The 21,336-nt window shown below is 43.7% G+C and overlaps 2 protein-coding genes across 2 annotated transcripts; both read right to left on the reverse strand.

Moving 5' to 3' along the window:
• Window positions 1–9,595: 9,595 nt before the first annotated feature.
• Window positions 9,596–11,636, reverse strand: LOC118212156 (lysozyme C-like). Its single transcript, XM_035389795.1, has 4 exons — window positions 11,289–11,636; window positions 10,683–10,841; window positions 10,097–10,175; window positions 9,596–9,919 (listed from the first exon to the last, which is right to left on the reverse strand). Exons 1-4 carry the CDS (start codon window positions 11,413–11,415, stop codon window positions 9,853–9,855), a joined length of 432 nt encoding a protein of 143 aa, XP_035245686.1. The 5' UTR covers window positions 11,416–11,636; the 3' UTR covers window positions 9,596–9,852.
• A 5,779-nt stretch (window positions 11,637–17,415) lies between these two features.
• Window positions 17,416–19,519, reverse strand: LOC118212951 (lysozyme C-like). The gene is made up of 4 exons (XM_035391511.1): window positions 19,359–19,519; window positions 18,748–18,906; window positions 18,364–18,442; window positions 17,416–17,745 (listed from the first exon to the last, which is right to left on the reverse strand). The coding sequence occupies exons 1-4, from the start codon at window positions 19,483–19,485 to the stop codon at window positions 17,679–17,681; spliced, it is 432 nt and encodes a 143-aa protein (XP_035247402.1). The 5' UTR covers window positions 19,486–19,519; the 3' UTR covers window positions 17,416–17,678.
• Window positions 19,520–21,336: the final 1,817 nt, after the last annotated feature.

Below are 21,336 nucleotides of genomic sequence, written 5' to 3' on the forward strand. Positions count from 1 at the left end.
TGGCGCAGTAAACCAGTTGACAGGCTATACGTTGGTTTTACTAAGTTACGAGAGAAGCCAGTAAGTGTCAGATTAGGCATGTGAACATCGCTACTTTGAATGAACAGGGCTGTATTGTTCATGTTGCGTCTCTTAGTAAAAAAAATAAATTAATACTCAGGGCTTGGGTGTGACAGCACTCGGATGAAAGTGTTATTTTTTTTGCTTTTTGTGGCCGCACAGTGACCTCAGACGACGGTCGCTCGGCGGACGTGTCCGGGCGCGACATGGAAGAGAGGGGCTTCTACACGGAGACGTTCCACTCAGCCTCCTGGATTTACCGCGGAGACGACACCCACCCCGCCGGCAGCCCCCGCTGCATCGGCACGCGACCCCGCCCAGTGACAAGTACAGCCCCCACTATACAAAACCCACTATTCAGTGCAGCAAGGCATTGGTGACTCTAACTGTAAATTAGTCCACAGTATATATTATTAAAGGGATTGAATTTATCTCTTACAGTAAACATGTATTCCATTTTAAATTGTCTTCATTTTTCATTTGAACAGACACTAAATATTAATGATTCAAAAACTCAAAATTGATATAAAATGAAATTGATTTAACCTATTTAATCACTAATGCATGTAAAATCATTGTTATCCATTGAGAGCACGACCTGAAAATTCTATTATAGTTCATTTTGCTAATCCCTTTTATGAATTTAAAAGCCTCAATCAAACCCTTCCTTTCACTAAGCTTGAAGAGATTGTATCATAAGTCTTTCCTCATAACTTTTACATTTCCAGCAAGGACAAATTTTAATAGCCTTTCTTTGAGATTTTTCCGGAGCGTTTATATTTTTCTTATTGTGCTCAGATCGGACGCTTGATCAGTACATCGAGATTAACTACAGAGCAATGCCGTTATGGTATAGGGTTCACTTCCTTGCTTTCTGGGGGATTGGGCAATTTTCCTTTGGCTACTCTGTAATAAAATAGATTTGATTAGGGATTGCTCACAGAACTGCTCTGACCTTTGACCTCTTCCACAGTTCGAGAGCGGACGGTCAGGATCAGCAAAGGCACAGGGGACTACCCCTGGGGGTTCCGGATCCAGTTCTCCAAACCCATCGTGGTCACGGAAGTCGACACAAGTAAGTACAGTGGAGCAGGCGAGCACAAGGGTGGCTGCCAGCATACAGCAAGGGGGGCTTCAACCAGTTTTGATCCAGGGACCCCCACCCCCCCACCCAGGGCTCAAAGGCATCCTGGGGACCCCCATCATAACTTTGGGGAAAGAAAGACCCCCATTGAAAACCCAGGGTATACACTACACTCAAGGCCAAAAATACCCTATGTATGGAATAAATTGGGTTTTTATCAAATAATTGTATGATTTATTTACATTGGGACAGCAAGGTAGACACCTCTTGAGTCTGAGGAAACTACTTCTTGAGTAGCTTAAGGGGATAGTTCACTTTCTGGAGTTTTAATTTAACTCTGGAGGGCTTTGATTTCCCACACTGATTACTACAGTGTCTTAGCAGGAACAGCCATACCGCAGCACCCCCCAGCCAGCAATTCTGAGTGAACCCTAAAGCTGTTCTCTGCTATTCTGCAAACTTTGGTGTTGACTCTAGCTTGCATGCAATCCGGCTGAACTTGGGTATCTATTCTACTGACGTCAGGACTGCCTCCGAGGTGGCGGTAAGATAAAATTTCCCGAAAAGCGTACTGAGAAATGTACTGTAAATGTAACGTACTTAACGTATGTGTAAACATGGAGCATCACGTAGTTCTGGCAGGCCACAAGAGTCAAGCGCTCCGGCCGAATCAGCTGATGGCTCAGCTGAGTGATGTTCGCCTATCACAGTACATTCACTAACAGGGCGGTCTACTTAAACAGCCTCCCTCTACTCATTCGGCTGCTCCTCCTGCATGCAAGCGCTGCACGTTGCTTCGTAAATCCCCTCCACCACCCCAGCTCCATCCCCATGCGTCAAGAATTTGTATTGCTCCATCCCTATGTGTTAAGAAATTGCATTGCTCCATCCCTCTGTGTTAATAACTTGCTTTGCTGCTGGATCTGTTCTGTGTGTACCCCTCCAGGGGGGTTTGGCTGCTGGCCTCCCGGCCTTCTCCACGCGGGCTGCGTGGTTGGCGGGAGAGCTCCACAACAGAGCCATATCGCCAAACATAACTGTATTGCCTTTATTGTCAATAAAGTTCTACTTTGATGACAGTGGTCCTGACAGAACTACTTGGCAATAAAACCTGATTCTGATTCTGATTCTGATTCCGATTCTGATTCTGATTCTGAAAAGGTCGCTCTACGAGTTGACGGTGAAGGGATTAGAGGGGTGTCTCGGGGGCACTGCACTGTGACTGCTGCCCACAGCCCCGAAGGGTTAAACGCAGAGGACAAGTTCCCCTGCAGGGTTCGATAAAGCCTCTCTCTCTCTCTCTCTCTCTCTCTCTCTCTCCCGTGTCTTACCTTCAGACGGTGCCGCGGAAGAGGCGGGACTGCTGGTGGGGGACACGGTCCTGTCGGTGAACGGGACGGACGTCACCAGCGTCTCGCATTCCGAAGCGGCGGAGCTGGCCAAGCAAGGTGGGGGGGGTGGGGGGGGGGGTGGGTTAGGAGCTCGCTCAGATCAAGCGATGCCAGATTTACCCCCTCAAAAAAACCGCTTTACTACAACACGCAAACTGCAGGCAGGCGATATGCAGGCGAACGTTCCAATAACTCACATCGGGGGAAAAAAAGTCTGATTTTTTTAGATCAGATGTTATGATACAAGGGCTTGACTTTACAATGTGAGAGGTCACAATTAAAGCCTTTTTTTTTGCAGATTTTAGATCATTTCTAAATCAGAGCAATGTTTTTTATTACAAAATACCAAGACTTCTTGTACTAGTACTAAGACTTCCCAAACAAAGACCAGAATTACACTTCATAACCAATGCACACCATAAAATATTTTTTTAGTTTCTCCCTACCACTTCATCGTCAGAGGTTTATTTTTAAATACAGCACCCTGACATTAGCGAAATGTCCTCGTACTCCTACTACTAATCCAGCATTGGTCTGACAAACAGCAAAGAATAAATGTCAAACAACAGTCCTAAAGACTAGAAGAACATCTACTAAATAAGCAGAGTAGTGGGGACTCATGGACAGAAAGAGAGACGGTAGGATCAGAAATGGATATGCAGCTTCCTTCGCTTTTCATTCCCAGAAGGAAGGGTGTCATCACACCCTGATTGGCCAAGAAGGTAATGCACAACAGCTGCTCTCAGCGAGTAATTAGCAGTTAATCTCCAAGGCTCTGATCAGCAGCTGATCCACATAGCCCTATGCTCAGCCAAGTCAGAGGAATCTCACACTGCATTAATACCAACTCAAGAAGAAATATTGAATTGAGCAGAAATAAAATAACACGCACTAAACTAACTAGCAAACACTATAGCATGTAGATGACTGCTACAGAATAAAAACTGTTAAAACGCATTGGGTACTTACACTGTCAACAAGGATGGGTTAATATCCAACACACTTTTTGTGTTACTCCTTTTGAGTTACCTTAAACACATTTTGTGTCAAAGTAACTGCTTTTGTGTTACAAATATACAATTTAGGTGTTACAAAGGGGGACTTTTTTTATTTTTTTTACACAGACTGTATTTAAAACAAAATGTATTGTCCTTAACTAGACACTAACTAGAGGTCTGTTAAAACATGACACATTATGTGTTGTTTTACCATGTATGTTTTGAGAGTGTAGAAATATGAAAAACTCAGCTCAGGATAATTTGGGATCTGAACATGGTCTGAACCACTCTCTCCCCCTCCTCTTCCTCCATCTTCCTCTCTAGGGCGAGACGTTCTGACCCTGACCATTGGCTCAGACATCAGCCGCCACCCCAGCACCCCAAGACCGGCATGTCGGGGGTACCTGCACAAGCGCACCCAATCGGGCCTACTGAAGGGCTGGAGGAAGAGGTGGTTTGTGCTCAAGCACGACTGCTGCCTGTACTACTACAGACGCAAGAGGGTGAGCAACCAGCTGGCTGTACAATATGACGATGGGGGGTAAAGTGATGATGATGATGGTGGTGATGGCGATGGTGGGGATGATGTTGATGATGATGGAGATAATGATGATGATGATGGTGGGGATGAAGATGATGATGGTGGGGATGATGATAATGGTGAGGATGACAGTGGAGATAATGATGAGGATGGTGATGCTGATGGTGGAGATCATGATGATGATGATGGTGGGGATGATGACGAGGATGGTGGAGATGATGACGGTGATGGTGGTGTGGATGATGATGGAGATGATGATGGTGATGGTGGTGTGGATGATGATATTGGTAGTGATGATAATCCCACCTACTTTTGCTTTTATGTAGGATGAGGGGAAGACCTGCGCTTTGTCAGCCATGAAGCTAGAGGGCGCTGAAGTTGGGCCGGACACCAGCTTGGGGAAACCCTTTGTGTTCAAGTGTAGCCCACTGTCCTGTGCCCGAGTCTATTACTTCTGTGCCACATCAAACCAAGAGATGAAAAGGTAAAGGGGACATATTTATGGACCCACAAGTGAGGGTCTGACCTGGGTCAATGTGTATGGACTTTGGACATTGATAAAATTCCTGGTGATTACTCACAATATTTGCAGATATGTCTGATTTTTTAGCAATATTCAGAACAAAGTTATTCTTTCCCGTCATTTAACAGAAAGCAAGATAACAGAAAGCAATAGAGTTCTAGAACACTGACTTGGAATTCCAAAAGGCCTACTCTTCAAAGGGTTAACACCCCTATTGCTTGTGTTTCAGGTGGCTAGAGGCTATGGACAGAGCTGTTCAACCTCCCCCTCAGGTACTGTCCTTTTACCACCATTCTACACCTTTACATTACAGGCATTTATCAGACAGACACTCTCATCCAGAGCAACTTACACAGCTTTTGAAATTTTTTTTTTAGCATCGTATCCATTTATACAGCTGCATATATACTGAATCAATGCAGGTTATGTATCTTGCTCAAGGGCACAACGGCAGTGTCCTACATTTTGGTTACAAGGCCAGTTCTGTAACCATTATAATAAACTGCCACCTACCTTAACTATTTACTACATCAGTGGAATAAAGGATATAACCTTGCTTAAATTCATGGGTCAAATTGTCATTATGTCAGAGTACTGAGGCAAGATTCAGTCAGAACAACCTGTGACCCCATTTATGCTTCAGTTTAACCGCAATGTGTTTTGCACTTTAACTTTGAGTATGGAATAAACTGAGTGATTGTTTTTTTTGCATAATCTCAAATATGATTATAACATCTGCAAGAAATTTCTATATGACTGCAGCAGACCTGGGTCAAATACGTATTTGTTTTGGATTAAAATACTTTTCTGTGCTTTACTGATCTGGTCTGGTGTACCGGAACCAATAAAATACTCTCAAAAAGTGCAAACCCCGCCTTCTGGTCACATTGGCAGGCTCGATTACACCAGGGAAGTTCAACGGAACACAGAAAAGTATTTGAATCCAAAAGAAATACGTATTTGCCCCAGGTCTGGACTGCAGCCGTGGGAGGGCTTCTCATGACTCCACGCCGAAAGGTCGAAGGTCACGGGGGGGGGTAACACTCACCTCGTTTCCCGCCGTTTCAGAACCACGTGTGGATCGACGTCGCCCGCCACAACTCCAGCCTGCCCCCTCTGGCCATAAAGAGCCCTGAATGCCTGGGCCTGCTGCACCAGCTGGACGGAAACAAGGACTTCTGGGTGCAGCACTACTGCATACTGAAGGACGCGTGCCTTTATTTCTACACCGGGATACGCTCGACTCACGCCATGGGTAACGTATCTCCGCTATAAATCTGACCCTTTTGTGTTAATAACACGATTATTTGCACAGCACTTTTTTTCCCCCCACAATGCTTTGTGGCCCAGTGCATTAAATTGAATTTCTTGTTCACTCCCTGAAGTGGAAGTTGGCCCCAGCCACGGCAGGACTAATGTCCAACCATTGTCCTCAAATGGGGTATGCCCATGATGACAGGCAGTCAAGGGATCAGCCCCAGCATACCTCCACAAGATATTCAAACCCTACATGCCAGCCAGATCCCTCCGTTCTGCTACCTCAGGACGCCTAGCACCTCCCCCTCTTCGCACCTGCACTTCCAGAACACGTCTCCTGTCTGTTCTGGCCCCACGATGGTGGAATGACCTCCCTGTAGAGGTCAGAACAGCTGAGACTGTGACCCATTTCAAACGACGACTGAAGACCCACCTCTTCAGGCTGCACCTCTCCCCATCCCTCCCTTCCCCCCTGTAAATGACTAAACTTAGGGTTGTAACTAGGCAGCTGTTTCATAGGTGACTTAGGCGCATCAACTGTCTTAACGACTACTTGTATTTTTATTTATTTTTATTTTTCCATAGATTGCGTTGTTGCCGTTCTCGTTCTCGCGGTTGTTCCCTGTACTTGGACCGGTACTTCTCTCTAGGGGTTTCGTCATACTTGTTCCTGGTTATGATTATACACTTTGTTGTACGTCGCTCTGGATAAGAGCGTCTGCCAAATGCCTGTAATGTAATGTAATGTAATGTAATGTAATGACGGAATGTTTAAACAAAGGCAATACATTCTTTTTTACGTGTTTCTGAAGGAAACCTGGAACAACCCCAGACAGTGGCTCAAACCAACTTGTGAAAAAAATTGTATTCTAATGCGATTGATATGAACTAATTATATGTCAGGTATTCTTAAGTATAAAATAGTATACTTCAGGTATACTTCTGCATACTATTTTTACATACAAGTAATGTTAATTTCCAAGTGCCTTTAAGATCTCCAAATGTTCATTCCCAAATCCCTTTAAGACCTCCAAATGTGAATTCCTAAATTCCTTTAAGACCTCCAAATGCTCATTCCCAAATTCCTTTAAGACCTCCAAATGCTCATTCCCAAATTCCTTTAAGACCTCCAAATGCTCATTCCCAAATTCCTTTAAGACCTCCACATGTTCATTTCCAAATCCCTTTAAGACTTCGCTTGTTCGTTCCCAGAGTCCTCTGAGATCTCCACACGTTGATTTCCTCTTTCTCGGTTAAACTGCCAACGCGCTGGTTTCTGCCCGCAGGGGGGATCTTCCTGCAGGGCTACACGGTCTGCGAGCAGGCCAACGGATCCCGGTGCTCCACCATTGAGCTCAAGCCGCCATCGGAAGAGTTTAAATCCTTCTACCTCTGCGCTGAGAATGCCACAGAAACCAAGCGGTAAGACCTGCCCCCTCAATCAAGACCTGCCCCTTTACTTACGTCAATAAGTAAAATATACATTAAAAGATCTTATGCCCATGACAGGAAGGTATCTTTATTCGTATGTAACAATATATGTCATTTTTGGATTTTGAAAGTGACATATTTCAAAACAAAATTGATCATTCAGGTGAAAAAAAAACAAATATACGTGTCCACTGCACAACAAGGAGAATTAGGTAAAGAATCAAATCAAATTTATGTGCATTCTGTGCGTGTGTGCCTAGACAGTTTCTCACAAAAGAAGCTGTTGTTATCATTAGTTTATTTCTTGAAAAATATTTGTCATCTCTTATTGAACAAAGTGATACAAAAATAGGTTTGGATTATTATTAATAACAATAATAATTATAATTAATACGAAAAAAAGGATCCGTCACTGTGTAATGTTTAACCCCTTCTTTGAGTAAAGCCTCATGTTTCTGTCATATTTACAGATGGATTTCGGCGATAAAAGCATCGATAAGTAAATGGGTGCTCCTGCACCAGGCGATCGAGGACTTCATGAGGCGCCCGGCAGAAGAGACCAGAATGTGAGGCTGGCGGAACTTCTCAAGACCACCAGCAGATGGCGACCTCGTTTCCTGCAAGCGCCAACACGCCCTCCAAACACACTAGAATCGAGAGGCTTTGTGTGTCTGTTTAGATTTTATAACAGTGGGCAAACACACATACATACTTTTTTTTTTGGTGGGGGGGGGGGGAGGGGAGGTTGACTCTGGAGGAGCTACATCAAACCCTGGTCACCCCCCCCCCCCCGCCTTGAGGAAGCAGCAGTGTGATCTGCAACGAGTCACACAACGCTTTCCGATCAGGTGATGCATCGAGCACATCTGCACCACACCAGTCTAGTTGAGGCCGTGCTGCAGATGGGGTTCTCTGGGCGGAGTGAAAATTCAAAGCCCGTGAAAGAGGCCCCATCCCGTTGAACTGGGCAACGTAGAGTTTACCTTGGATGCTCGTGGCTTTGTGAGACGCTGGAACGACGATAAACCCATCAACTGGCGCATCAGATCCGTTGTGCTGGATGAGAATGGACTTCTGTAGCTGAAGAGAGGACCTGTCTGGTAACTGTGCTCTGTAGACCTCGGCGTTAATCAAAGACACGTGAGCTCCCGTGTTCAAAGTTCTCTACACTAGCCCTTCCGCAACGCTGCATTTGTAAGAAACTGTTTTGTTGACGCAAGCAGTTGCACCACCACACCACTAGTTGGAGCCAGAGCTTCAGCCTCATCCTGCAATGGCTCTAATTGCTTAATTAGCGGTCATAGTTCAATGGCAAACTATTGAAATTACCCTGTTTTGATAGGTGTTATTGTTTTCCTTTTTCAGTGCAGCATTTATTAATTTCTTTGTTATGAATTCATCAACAGTAATTAAATGTCACTTCTTTGAAAATTTAAAAGGAATGAAGTTTGTAAATAAACACTCTACAATTATTCTGTTCATATTTACACCTTCTGGAAGCATACTTTTATTGCCCAAGTAGCTTTGGAGTTGTCAAAATATCTCTCATTGTACACAAAAACTTGGCCAATCAAACATATACACTAAAATGGAAGTAATATCAAAAGCTCCAGAAAATGTAGGATGAGTCATACGCTGGTGTGACACCCCTGGGAGAGAGATGCGGCAGTTCGGGGAAACACCGTATGGAGAGAGAGAGAGCGCACCCACACCAACGCTAAAACAAATAAACAGACACCAATAAACTAAAACAACAAAGACAAAAGAAAATAAAACAGAGTGATAGCTTTTCAGCTCACCGCTCCTAGCTGGCCAGCTTTTCAACGACGGATTTTCTTCCTTTTTGTGCACAGACAAACGAAACTCAATAAAGTCTTGGTATGTATGTGCTCCTGGTCTTGGGACTGAACTGTGGAGAGAAACACACCTTTAAGCACCTGGGCTGATTAGTTAACGCAACCCAGGTGCGTGTGCTCTCTCCACCAGTCGGCGTTGCCGAGACCAATCCGCTTCTCCAGCAGACCGATCACTTCAACATGATCTACAATGTTAACTTTTTCAGGAGGGGAGCTGATGTATAGTAACAGCAAAGTTTGGAACAAAAACAGTTTTAGAAGTCACACTCATTCCCAAAACTTTAAATTGTGGTTTGCAAAGGGTATTTATACATTTTCTGTTTGCCATACAAGCAAGGTGTGACCTTAAACCTCTCTCACATGTAAGCAAACATGCTCTTTACAATATCTGAGCAGACATTAAGCCATGCCAAGAAACGAAGATGTTGTTAAAAAAAGAACAACAACAACAATGTGCAAATGCAAAGTATGTCTTTATTGAAGTAATTTAGCCAATGAAAGCAAAAGGGTTGATGGGAAAAAATTAGATGTAGCAATTTTTTGCAGAAGCTTTATATCTTACTCATTTTTAATACAGACAAGCAAGGGAATCAAAGACAAGTGTTACACCGTTGAGCCTTTGTGGGGGCGTCGGGTTTGGAAAATCATAAGCGAGTGATCACAGAAGAGGGAGGGAAGGAGAGAAGGTGCTTCTCCTGCTGGGTGCCTGTCTCACACCCCACAGCCCGCGACGTACTGGCTGAGGTCTTTTCCACGACAGCGGTTCCGCCAGGCCACCCTAACGGGCAGAGTCACAGTTATCAGGATGACATCACACCATTACGAGCTCGACCACAGAAACGCTCCCGCGTAACGGTGGAAGTAATTCTGGGTACGAGCGTGAGGTCTTAATGTTAATGCATCTCAGAGAAAGCATTCGAGGTCCGACGCACAGTGACACAGCGCGTGTTCTTACCATGCGCTGATCCCGTTGGGATCTCTGACCACACGCTTGGCACACGTAATCGCAGCGCTGATGTCTGAGGACAGCAGTCCTATCAGGAGGAAAGGCGGAGAGATAGAGTGTTAAAAACAGAACTGATAAATCACCCAAAAATACTATTTATTAAAGAGTAGACCTCGTCTACTAAACAACAAAAAAACTGCCCCCCTCCGCATCCACTCCAAGGGGGTAACTTTAGTTTGAATACCAAGGCGGGGGGGGGTTGAAATAGTTTAGAGCAGGATAAATGCAACCCTCTATGGAGGTCCGGGCTCTTGCTGGAATCATGGAAAACATTACAAATGGAGGAAATCAAGGAAATGCCAAAAAATGGGGAAAGTCACAGAATCCGTGGCGCCTGCAACTTCTGTAACAAACATTCAGCCTTACTGCTCTCAGTATATCCCAATCACATCATGATATCTCCATCATTATTCTATGAAATCTTCACATTGTCATGCTATATTATGGGGGGGGGGGGTTATTTGGCCTGTTTTGTAACATTGGGGGGTTGTAACGCCCCTATCGCCCACATAAATTATGCCCTTGCCCCACTTACTGGAGCACGGGATATTACAGCCGTTTGAAGTGGGGGTCACGCCATTGTTACACCACCAGCGACTGTTGATCTGGAAGATGCCGTAGTCCGTCGACCCGTCGGTGTTGCGGTTAGTGACGGCTGTGTTGTAGTTTGACTCCCACTTGGTCAAGCAGACCCCTGGGAGGGCAAGAACCCCCAAAATGATTTACAAAGTGCTTTCATTTGATGCCTCTTGTACCTGCATGACATGGAGCCATTCAAAACTAAGTGCAGATAGCTTTGTGCAGCATGTTACTGCACTGCAGCCCGTCCATGATAAACTTCTCTCAACTCATGGCTTGGAGGCAGTGCCAAGAACAAAAACACACTTTCAGTATAGTAAATCCATGATGCATCGTCTTAAGAAGTGGACTGACACATAGTTTACAGATTGAACAGAATTTATGACAATGATTTTCACAAGGATAGCCAGTAGCCACGGATGACAGAAAAATGACAAGCAATGAGCCACTTGACAGCACATTAATTGGTCTGATCATCCTCAAATATAGCAATACCCCCCCAAACGAACATTCAAACTTGGAGGAGGACGTCCTGTGACTGTGAGATTTATTCAGTACTTACAGTTTGCCAGTGAGACCCCGCGGTAGCCGTCCATTCCAGCGGCCTTCAGGGTCCTCGCCAGCTCGCACCGCGAAAACACTTTGGCGCTCGCGGCGGCCACGAGCAGGAGAAACACCAGAGCCCTCATTCTGAAGTGACAGTTGATTCTGAAGTGACAGTTGATTCTGAAACGACAGTTGATTCTGAAACGACAGTTGATTCTGAATGCGACCCAACCTTCCACGGCCGTTTAAATAGCCTCGAGAGTAGAGAAAGGGTCAAAACTAACTCGAGCTGTGACTGGCTGGTTCTGTGATTTATTAGTACGTGGTTCAACTTGTGAAAAATCAGAGGTTTGTCCGCCTGTCAGTCATTATGTCCTCTGGCATCGAGGCCAATCTGGTAGGAGTCACACCTCAAATATTTGTTCAGCATACAGTTATCACAGCCATGGCTTTATTAAGACAAGCTGTGTATTGCGTAAATTGGCCTTTACTTTGGGCTTGGCGTCAGTGGATGAGATCTCAACTTGGCAATGGATGAGGATGTTGACCCCCCCAGCCATGAACTTAGATCATGCCTGGCTTTGAAAGTGATGTGTCACAAATTTGGCCAAATCACAAAGATACAAACCTGTCTGTTGGATGAGGTACAGTGCAGACCATACAGTATCTGTGAACCCTCTGAGGTTATGCTGATGTAGTCTTGACGGTCTTAATGGTGGTCTGACACAACTGTGTCCACATCCTGGAGAATGTTCTTAATCTGGTTCAACAGTTGAAAATTGGGTTTTCTTCACAATTAAAAGTATTCTCAGGTCATCCACTACAATTCTTTTCCATGGTCAACCTGGTCATTTGCTATTGCTGGGTTCACCAGTGCATTCTTGCTTTTCTCCAATCGGTTTATTCTGACTTCTCAGCGTCAAGATGTCCAGCGATACTGGCATTGACACTTCTTTGGTCCTCATGTAGGGGACAACAGCAACAGACTCCAAGTTCAAATGCCACACGTAGAATCAGCTCTAGACCTTTTGTTAGCTTTCCTCTGCATGAACCAATGGTGCAATGACACAGATGGCCAGAAAACAGCTGAGCAACTGATTACTTCGAATGCTTTGCATACTATGAGTTACATAGGACAGGAGGGGTAACGGTAACGTCTGTGACGGCACAGGTACATGTGGTTGGGTGGGGGGGGTGGGGGGGGGGGAGCGGGGCTGCACCACACCAGTTTGGACACTGGTCAGAGGCTCGGAGATGGGGCAATAGGTTTGCAACAGCACTGGTGGCAGGGCAGGACAGGATAAACAGGGGCCGAAGGACAAAGGGGAAACACTAGAGGAAGTCACAGGAATGAAAGTTATGTGGGGGGAATACGGGGCACGCAAATGCGGTCAGCTGCATGTTCACCCTCAAAGCCACGCTCAAACAGGACAGGGAAGATAGCGTAAATGCTCTATAAATATTGGAAACTTTCAAATGAAAATTCTGGCAGTAGATCAGCTTATGGACTTCTTGAATGGCCTATGATAATGATAATAGTAGTAATACTAATAATCATAATAAGAAGACTGGCAACACAATTTCATGTAATACAAACGGTTTATTAAATTAAATGAAGTATTTAGCCTACGTTTTGCCCCACGCGTGCTCTGTTTCTTTTGTTTTAGCCGAATTTAGGCACAACTGACTCATGCATAGAAAAAAATTAACATAATGTCTCCATTACATTCAGCCCAACATTTTCTCAAATAAATATAATCAGAGCAGAATTAGGAAAACAGAAAATACTTGACTCAAATTTCGTTCAAAATGAAACTTTCCTTAGGCCCATAGGCTCCTACTGTACAAGTCAAGAAAGAAGATTTACAGCCCAGTCTGATCAGACCGCGGCGTTGCATCTATCAAATTTAGTCAAACTGACCACCAAAATGGGTTGGCGCCAGAGGGGTGTGTGCGCACGTTCTCCAGAACCTTGATACAATTGCATGAATTGCATGAAGAAAGCTTAAATGGCAAACTTTCAGATCAGTTGGAGGAACAATGTGTGTGTGTGTGTGTGTGTGTGTGTGTTTTGGCATCAACCATCAAATTTTGAGGTTTGTTCAAGAGAAAAGGAAAAAAAGAAAAGGGTTGCTGTAAGAACAAGGAACAAAATCCTGCTGGTACCTTTCCAGGAACTCAGAAAAGTTGGTTGAGCAACACGCAAATAGCACAGGTCAGAATATGCAATCCCTTTGGGCAGCTTTTATTTTATGCTTTGGGGAAATCCCAGGGGACCCAGCAGAAAGAAAGTTAGGTATTTTCATTTTATTTACGTAATACAACTCTCTTGGATGACTAGAATGTAGAAAAACTAATAAAAATCTTATTTTATTTTTTAATGAATGTACACAATAATGCATAGCAGAATGTATATAGCTCTTGAAATGAACCCATTAATGCCCAGATTTTTCCCAGAGATTTCTTACATATAATCATTTGCACAAAAAAATAAAAATTAAAAAAAAATTCAGATGGAAAAAGAGTGGTAGAGACTTCGGCAACTTTAGTTCCCCGTGGGCTTAGATGGGTTATGACCAGAGACTCATGTAACCTAAAGAGGAATAAAATAAAAATAAAATTGGGTTCAGGATGGATGACCTGCTGCCACAGCCGCCATCACTGCCACAGTCCATGCTCCATGCCAGCCTTTGCCTTGTTTATTTATAATAAACTTCACTTCATTTGCAATCGAATGTAAAAGAAACGCAGGTGTGGCAGTTTTACGTCAAACCGTTAAGCCAACACCGCACCCACACCAAACAGTTCAGCCGCTTAGTTTTCGAAGCCTCGCATAAGAAAATGATTAAATTTGTTTACTTTTTTAAAAGTCATTCAATATTATTTCAAGAAAAATATTTACTTTCCAAACTAGTACTTCCAAAATACGTGCAGGAAGGAAAAGGAATGGTTTGATTGGACCCATTCAGTGTATTCTTCGTGGCACCAGAGTTTGAAAATAATGGGAGTAACTAAATAAATCAGTTGAATTCTTGCCTCTAAAATGGTATACTCCTGCAAATAACAGTGCAGAGAAAGCATAGTATACAAAATGCAGCATTTTAAAGACCAGAGGTGGAAAGTCCAGGGGTCAGGAAGTAAAAGTTCCGGAGTCAGAAAGTAAAGGTCCAGGGGTAAGAAAGTTAAAAAGTCCAGGGTGTCAGGGTAGCGGGGGGTTAGGACCCAAACGCAGAGTGAGGGGAGAAAACAAAACTCCAAACGGTAATCGGGAACAAGGACTTTACTTAGAAAACAGGAACAAAAGCAGGGAACAAAAGGCCTCGCAGGGCAACTCTCAAAAACAAAGAAAAACTTCAAAACACTGGAAACAAAGAAACTCCAAGAATCCAAAAAGCCTGTAAAAATGGAACATGGGCAGAAACACACAGGGAGCTATTCTCAGAAGGAAACACGCAGGGCAGAAACACAACCAGGAGCACACACAACCAAGGATCCAGCACCTGAGTCAAGGAAGAAGGGAACTTAAATAGACCAGACACTGACGAGACACAGGAGGGCACCATGAACAATCAGGCCACAGAGAGGGAAGGGAAAACGAGACAACCCAAAAACAATAATAGAATAATTGAAAGCAATAATACAATTAAACAGGGGGAGCAGGACACAAAACAGAAGTGCCGCCATCTGGCGGCCCAACAAGGAAAGGCAGAGACGGAAACAAGAACCATGACACAGGTGTCAGAAAGTAAAAGTCCATGGGTCAGAAAGTAAACGTCCAGGGGTCAGAAAATAAAAGTCCAGGGGTCAAAAAGTAAAAGTCCAGGGGTCAGAAAGTAAAAGTCCAGGGGTCAGGAAGTTAAGGTCCAGGGGTCAGAAAGTAAAAGTCCAGGGGTCAAAAAGTAAAAGTCCAGGGGTCAGAAAGTAAAGGTCCAGGGGCCAGAAAGTGAAAGTCCAGGGGTCAGAAAGAAAAATTCCAGGGGTCAGAAAGTAAAAGTGCTGCCATTTATTTCTTCCACCCATGACCTCATCCAGCTGGGGTCCATCCCAATACTTTTCACTGCCCACCTCCTTTCCCACCTGAAATATGTGGAGGACTGGAGGGGAGGAGATATATCCTCCAAATATCCGCGGCTAAACAACTGACCAGCAAATCCAGGTGATTGAAACAAAATACAGGATAGAATTTTTACTTTTTGAACCGGCATTTTACACCTCTGTTAAAGACACAACTGTGCTAAACCACTATCGCTGCTGGCTAAAGCCTTATCAGCTAATGCCAATCAATCAGGCTTTTGTATCGCTTAATTTGCAAACAAGCTGCCACAATGCTTCACAGCCAGTCTGGTGACTACAGCAGTTTTCTGGATGTATTGTAAGAACAATATGACTAAAGTAAGGAATAGATTTGGATTACAGGGGTCAGCTGTTGAATGACAACATTACAAGGCAATTTTAAAATCTTTATTTAAAGAGCGAAATGGTTTCTGGTTCCCTGCACAATATGGGAAAGGCCATTTCTTCCTTGAGTCCTTAAGGTAAAAGTTCTGATTCTGGCTTAAAGAAGAAATATTGGGACAGGTACATCCTGTGATTGTGGGATCCCATTTGAGGGCTATGATGAAGATCACTCAAAGATTCTGGTCTGAACCTCTGGGATGCATTTAGGTTAGTACCAAGATTATCATATTGTCACATTTCTAAGTCTTAGGAGTCTTGCTGCCACATTTTGACCTCTAACTAGCCTCCGCAGCTACAGGGCTGCCGTACATGCATACACACCACTTAAAAAATAAAATAAATACATAAAAATAAAAACCAAACAAAGGACAGAAACAAGAGGCTTAAACACACAGGGAAGCAGGTGAAAATCATTATACAATACAATCAAATAGCGGCACTAGCGACCTCTGGTGGTCAGAAACTGGACCTGTGGTTATTGTCCTCTGCTCTTGCTTGTAATATCCCCGGATTAAATGCAATTCGTAAGGACAACGGTCTTCAAACATTACCACCGAAAAAGCATCGTCATAGCTCAACAGCACGGTGATTTCATATGGATAACGCGAATGTAGAATTTTTGGAATTTTAGTTATGAGCATTTTAGCATTTGATGAGTATCTGTTGTGCACCATACAAATAAGGCCACACATTGGGTAACACCAGAAGTGGAAAGTCCAGAAAGTAAAAGTCCATGTGTCCACCTATGAACTGAGCCCAGCTGATTTCACAAATTAGTTCTACCTCCTGGCTGAGGAATTGTGCAAATTAGCAAATCCAGGTGACTGGAACAAAATACTGGAGTGGGGTTTTACTTTCAGAACCTGGATTTTCCACCTCTGGCACTGAACACTCTGAGTTTGTGAGTTTAACACACAAAGTGGCTTAAAAAGATTAATATGAACCCATGTAAGTCATGTTTATGAAGGTAGGCAATTTGTGTCTCATAGGTTTTCTAGTGTAGCTTAAACTGATAACTTGCTTTCTGGAGTTCTTTTTTAAATTTTTTAAAACAAAATATTAGTTCACTTTTTATGCATGTGTTTATTCCAGTTTTGTGTGTTATGAATCATATTTTGGATATTTACAAAACTTTATTGCTAGCTCTGCAATGGCTGGCAAAGGGGAATGTGTGTTTTTGAGGTTCATCAACAGTTATTAAATTTCACTGCTTTGAGAATTGAAAAGGTAAGAAGAAAATAAAAGCTGATATTCATGTTAATATTTGTATATAAACACTATACAATTATGCTGTTTGTATTTACAGCCCCTGGAAACATATAGCTTTGGAGTTGCCAAAATATCCTTCATTGTACACAAAAACGGTCTGGTCTAGTCAAGCCTATGCACAGAAATGTAAGTAATATCAAGAGCTCCCGAAAGTGAATGTTCACTTTAACATGATCTACAATATTAACTTTTTTCAGGAGTGGAGTTGATGGACAGTAACAGCAGTTTGCAACAAAAACTCTCATTCCCAAAACTTTAAATCGTGGTTTGCAGACGGAATTTTCACATTTTGTGTTTGCCAAACAAGCAAGGCGTGACCTTAAACCTTTCTCACATCTAAGCAAACCTGCTCTTTACAATATCTGAGCTGAAGTGCCAAGGAAATTAAGATGTCGTTAACAAAGAACCAAACAATGTGCAAAAGCAAATTATGGCTTTATTAAAGTGTAGCCCATCAGAGCAAAAAGGTTGATACTGGCAAAAAAGAAAAGTATTTTCAAGTAGCAGTATTTGAAGAAACTTGATATATTTCATAATTTTTATACAGACAAGCAAGGGATTCAAAGACAAGTGCTTCACTGTTGAGCCTTTGTGAGCGTCGGGTTTGGAAAATCAGAAGCGAGTGATCAAAGAAGAGAGAGGGAAGGAGAAATGGTGCTTCTCCTGCTGGGTGCCTGTCTCACACCCCACAGCCCGCGATGTACTGCCTGACATCTTGTCCCTGACAGTGGTTCCGCCAGGCCACCCTGACGGGCAAAATCACAGTTATCAGGATGACATCACACCATTACGAGACAAGCGGCCGCAGTGATCGACCACGAAAATTCTCCCACATAATTGTGAATATTTCACATCAACATACTGAATATTTTCCACACCAGTTCATGGTTACATTCAAGCAAGAGCTAGCATTTTTAAAAGCCTGTGGAATTAGAAATTGAGAACTTGCAAAAATATTTTAATACAGATTTATTTATTTTTTGATGGGAGGTTTCATTCATTTAAAGGCCAGATACTGACTTGAACTTAAATGCTTTGTCACGCACTCTGCTATGCATGACTCACTCAGATCATCTGCGATATGTGCATCTCCGCTTGAGAAACTCAATTGCTTAACTCCAAAATGGGCGGTCCATGCAGAGTTTCATCGAACATAATAAAATTAGTAGGGAATTGGCCTTGTAACACCATGGTTGCAGGTTTGAATCCTTAGCTGGATTGTTTCAGTTTTTAAATATTGATTGTATTTCAAAATATAATCAGTGGAAGTCATTCTGGATGTGAGCATAATGTCATAATGTAATGCATCTCAGATAAAGCATTTGAGTCAGGTCTGACACACCATGACCAGCACATGTTCTTACCATGCTCTGATCCCATTGGGATCTCTGACCACACGCTTGGCACACGTAATCGCAGCGCTGATGTCAGAGGACAGCAAGCCTACGAGGAGGAATGGGGGAAGAGAGAGAGAGTTAAAGTTACAATAGACATACTGTACATGGAACTTACTGTATGAAAATGACAGTATGACAGACCTAAAAAAAAAATCACACAAAAAAATACTGTTTAATGAACAGTGGAGCTGGAATACTAAGCCTCAGTTTGAACAGAGATTGAAACAGGAAAAGTAAAGTACTGGAGCAAACCTGAGATGTAAATCAGTCTGAAACAACAGCTTTGGTGGCAATTTCCTATTCAGTTACCTAACTCCTAAACTGACATCATCCTCACCCCCCCCCACTCACTGGAGCACGAGATGTTACAGCCGTTTGAGGTGGGGGTCACGCCGTTGTTACACCACCAGCGACTGTTGATCTGGAAGATGCCGTAGTCCGTCGACCCGTCGGTGTTGCGGTTAGTGGCGGCCGTGTTGTAGCTCGACTCCCAATTGGCCAAGCAGACCCCTTTGGAGGGCAAGAACCCCCAAAAAACTGCTTTACAAACTGCTTTCATTTGTTGCCTCTTAAACCTGCGTGATGGCTAGGAGTCGGTTGCCTATGACGGTAACTCAAAAAGAGCAACCTTCTTCAAACCTTCTTCTTTCAGTACAATAAATCTCATGCATCATCGTAAGAAGTGGACTAAAAATTTACAGTTTACGAATTGGATAGAATTTATGACAGAGATTTTCACACGGATGACCAGCAGTCCAACTGATGACAGCAAATCAACAACTAAATGGTACATCTGACTCCACATTCATTTGATCATCCTCAAAAATAGCATTAAAACTTACCTTGAATTTTCATTCATTACTATTTCATCACTCTTAACTTGACACCTTTCATCACAACTGCCCCCGAACAGACACAAAATCCAGGAAGGCATCCCCGCTGAGAGATTATTCAGTACTTACAGTCTCCCAGGGAAACCCCGCGGTAGCCGTCCATTCCCGCAGCCTTCAGCGTCCTCGCCAGCTCGCACCGCTCAAACACTTTGGCGCTGGCTGCGGCCACGAGCAGGAGAAACACGAGAGCCCTCATTCTGCAGTGACAGATGATTCTGAAGTGACAGTTGATTCTGAATGTGGTCTGACCTTCCACGGTCGTTTAAATAGCCTCAGGATTAGAGAAGGGATCAAAATGAACAGGAGCTGTTACTGATTGGCTGGCTCTGTTATGATTTGCACGTGCCTCAACTTCCGCAAAATTTGAGGTAGTGAAACGCAATATCAGTCGGAGGGTTGCCGGTTCAAACCCCGCCCTGGGCGTGTCGAAGTGTCCTTGAGCAAGACACCTAACCCCTAACTGCTCTGGTGAATGAGAGGCTTTGGAATGTAAAGCGCTTTGGATAAAAGCGCTATATAAATGCAGTCCATTTTACCATTTTAGGTAATCTGAGGATGAAACAGATATGTCAGGATTCGCACTTAAAACATTTGTTACAGTTACGCATACAGTACAGTTCTTACCATTAGCTGTGCAGCATACCGCTGGCTAAAATAAGTGGTAGCTTGGAAACATTATTGATTATATGCAGAGACATTTTTTTAACCAAGATGTGCCTTTATTTCTCATGGTCCAGGGAAAATGAAATGACAGTTGCACAATCTGGTTACCAACAACGGATAGCTAGGGTGCTACAAGCTCTCCTGCATCCAGAGTCACCACTCAAGACCTGCGCGTTCCCCCTAACCATAGACATAATTATACGTATATGTCTATGCCCCTAATGTTGTGATGCCTCCCATTCATTTCCTAAGGGACAAGCGTCAATCTGCCCCGCAATGCATTCTGGTAGCGGCAGGCTGAAGTGACGGGTAGCAGCGTGATGAAAAAGTTGAGCAGAGCCTCTGTGCAGAGCTGAACTTTATGCAAATGAATCCATCGAGCGCGTTCAATCAGGTGAAGGCTGCGCTGCTGTTTATTCAACTGGCTAGCCAAAATCTTGTTTGGTAGAAAAAGTTCTGAGTTCTGTTCACAGGCCATTTCGGCCCTGTTCAGATTTTACAACGGAATATGCTGAGTTTCGGTCATACCTTGCTATTTCGACAGAGCTTGTGACTGCCGGCAATTTCGGCACACGTGTGGATGGTGGTGCCCTTTGCCTCAATTTTTTGACTCCGTAGATTTAGTACAGAATGTTTGTGGGCTGGCTCACGGCCATAGCCATACATTACTTCTTTTTTTTTTTTTTTCAGCCAGAAGACGAAAGTTTTCAGAGACCAGATCTCCGAAATGTCTCCTTCTCCCCAAATCACCTTCTGAATTCATGAACGGCCCATGCAGAGCTTGGTTATGTGAGGAAGATATAAAGCGCAATGAACTGAACTTATACAGTTCAGTGCAACAGTGGCACTATACCATTTAACGACCGTCGATAGGGACGAACTGCCTAAACTAGTTATCACACGTCCTCGAAAGCGATCGCCTGTCTTTTTTCGACTGGAATTCCTGCAAAACTGGTTGAAGAACTTTTCCTTGAACTGGGGCAGTACATGATAAAAATCACTAACACGTGCCCACGCGCTGAGTCCAGAGACAAAATCTGAGTTGCGCGATATTTTGACGTAAACGAACGAGGTTATCTCAGCTGAGCTCCAGTTTAGATGCAGGTTTTATGCGAATATAGCCTCGCTACTGTATGTCCTTGTCGGCTAGAAAACCTCCACTTTTCAACCAAATGTAAATGGGAAATTGGCTGCATTTATATAGCGCCACCAACCGTGAAAGGCTACCACGCAAGGTACCAATCAGCTCGTTGGGAGCAATTAGGGGTTAGGTGTCTTGCTCAGGGACACTTCGAATCGACACTCCCAGGGCAGGGGATCGAACCGACTGCCAGACAACCGCTCTTACCTCCCGAGCTACGTCGCTCCCAAATATAATGTAGCC

The sequence above is a fragment of the Anguilla anguilla genome, chromosome 14, assembly GCF_013347855.1.
Source record: "Anguilla anguilla isolate fAngAng1 chromosome 14, fAngAng1.pri, whole genome shotgun sequence".
Classification (NCBI taxonomy): Eukaryota; Metazoa; Chordata; class Actinopteri; order Anguilliformes; family Anguillidae; genus Anguilla; species Anguilla anguilla.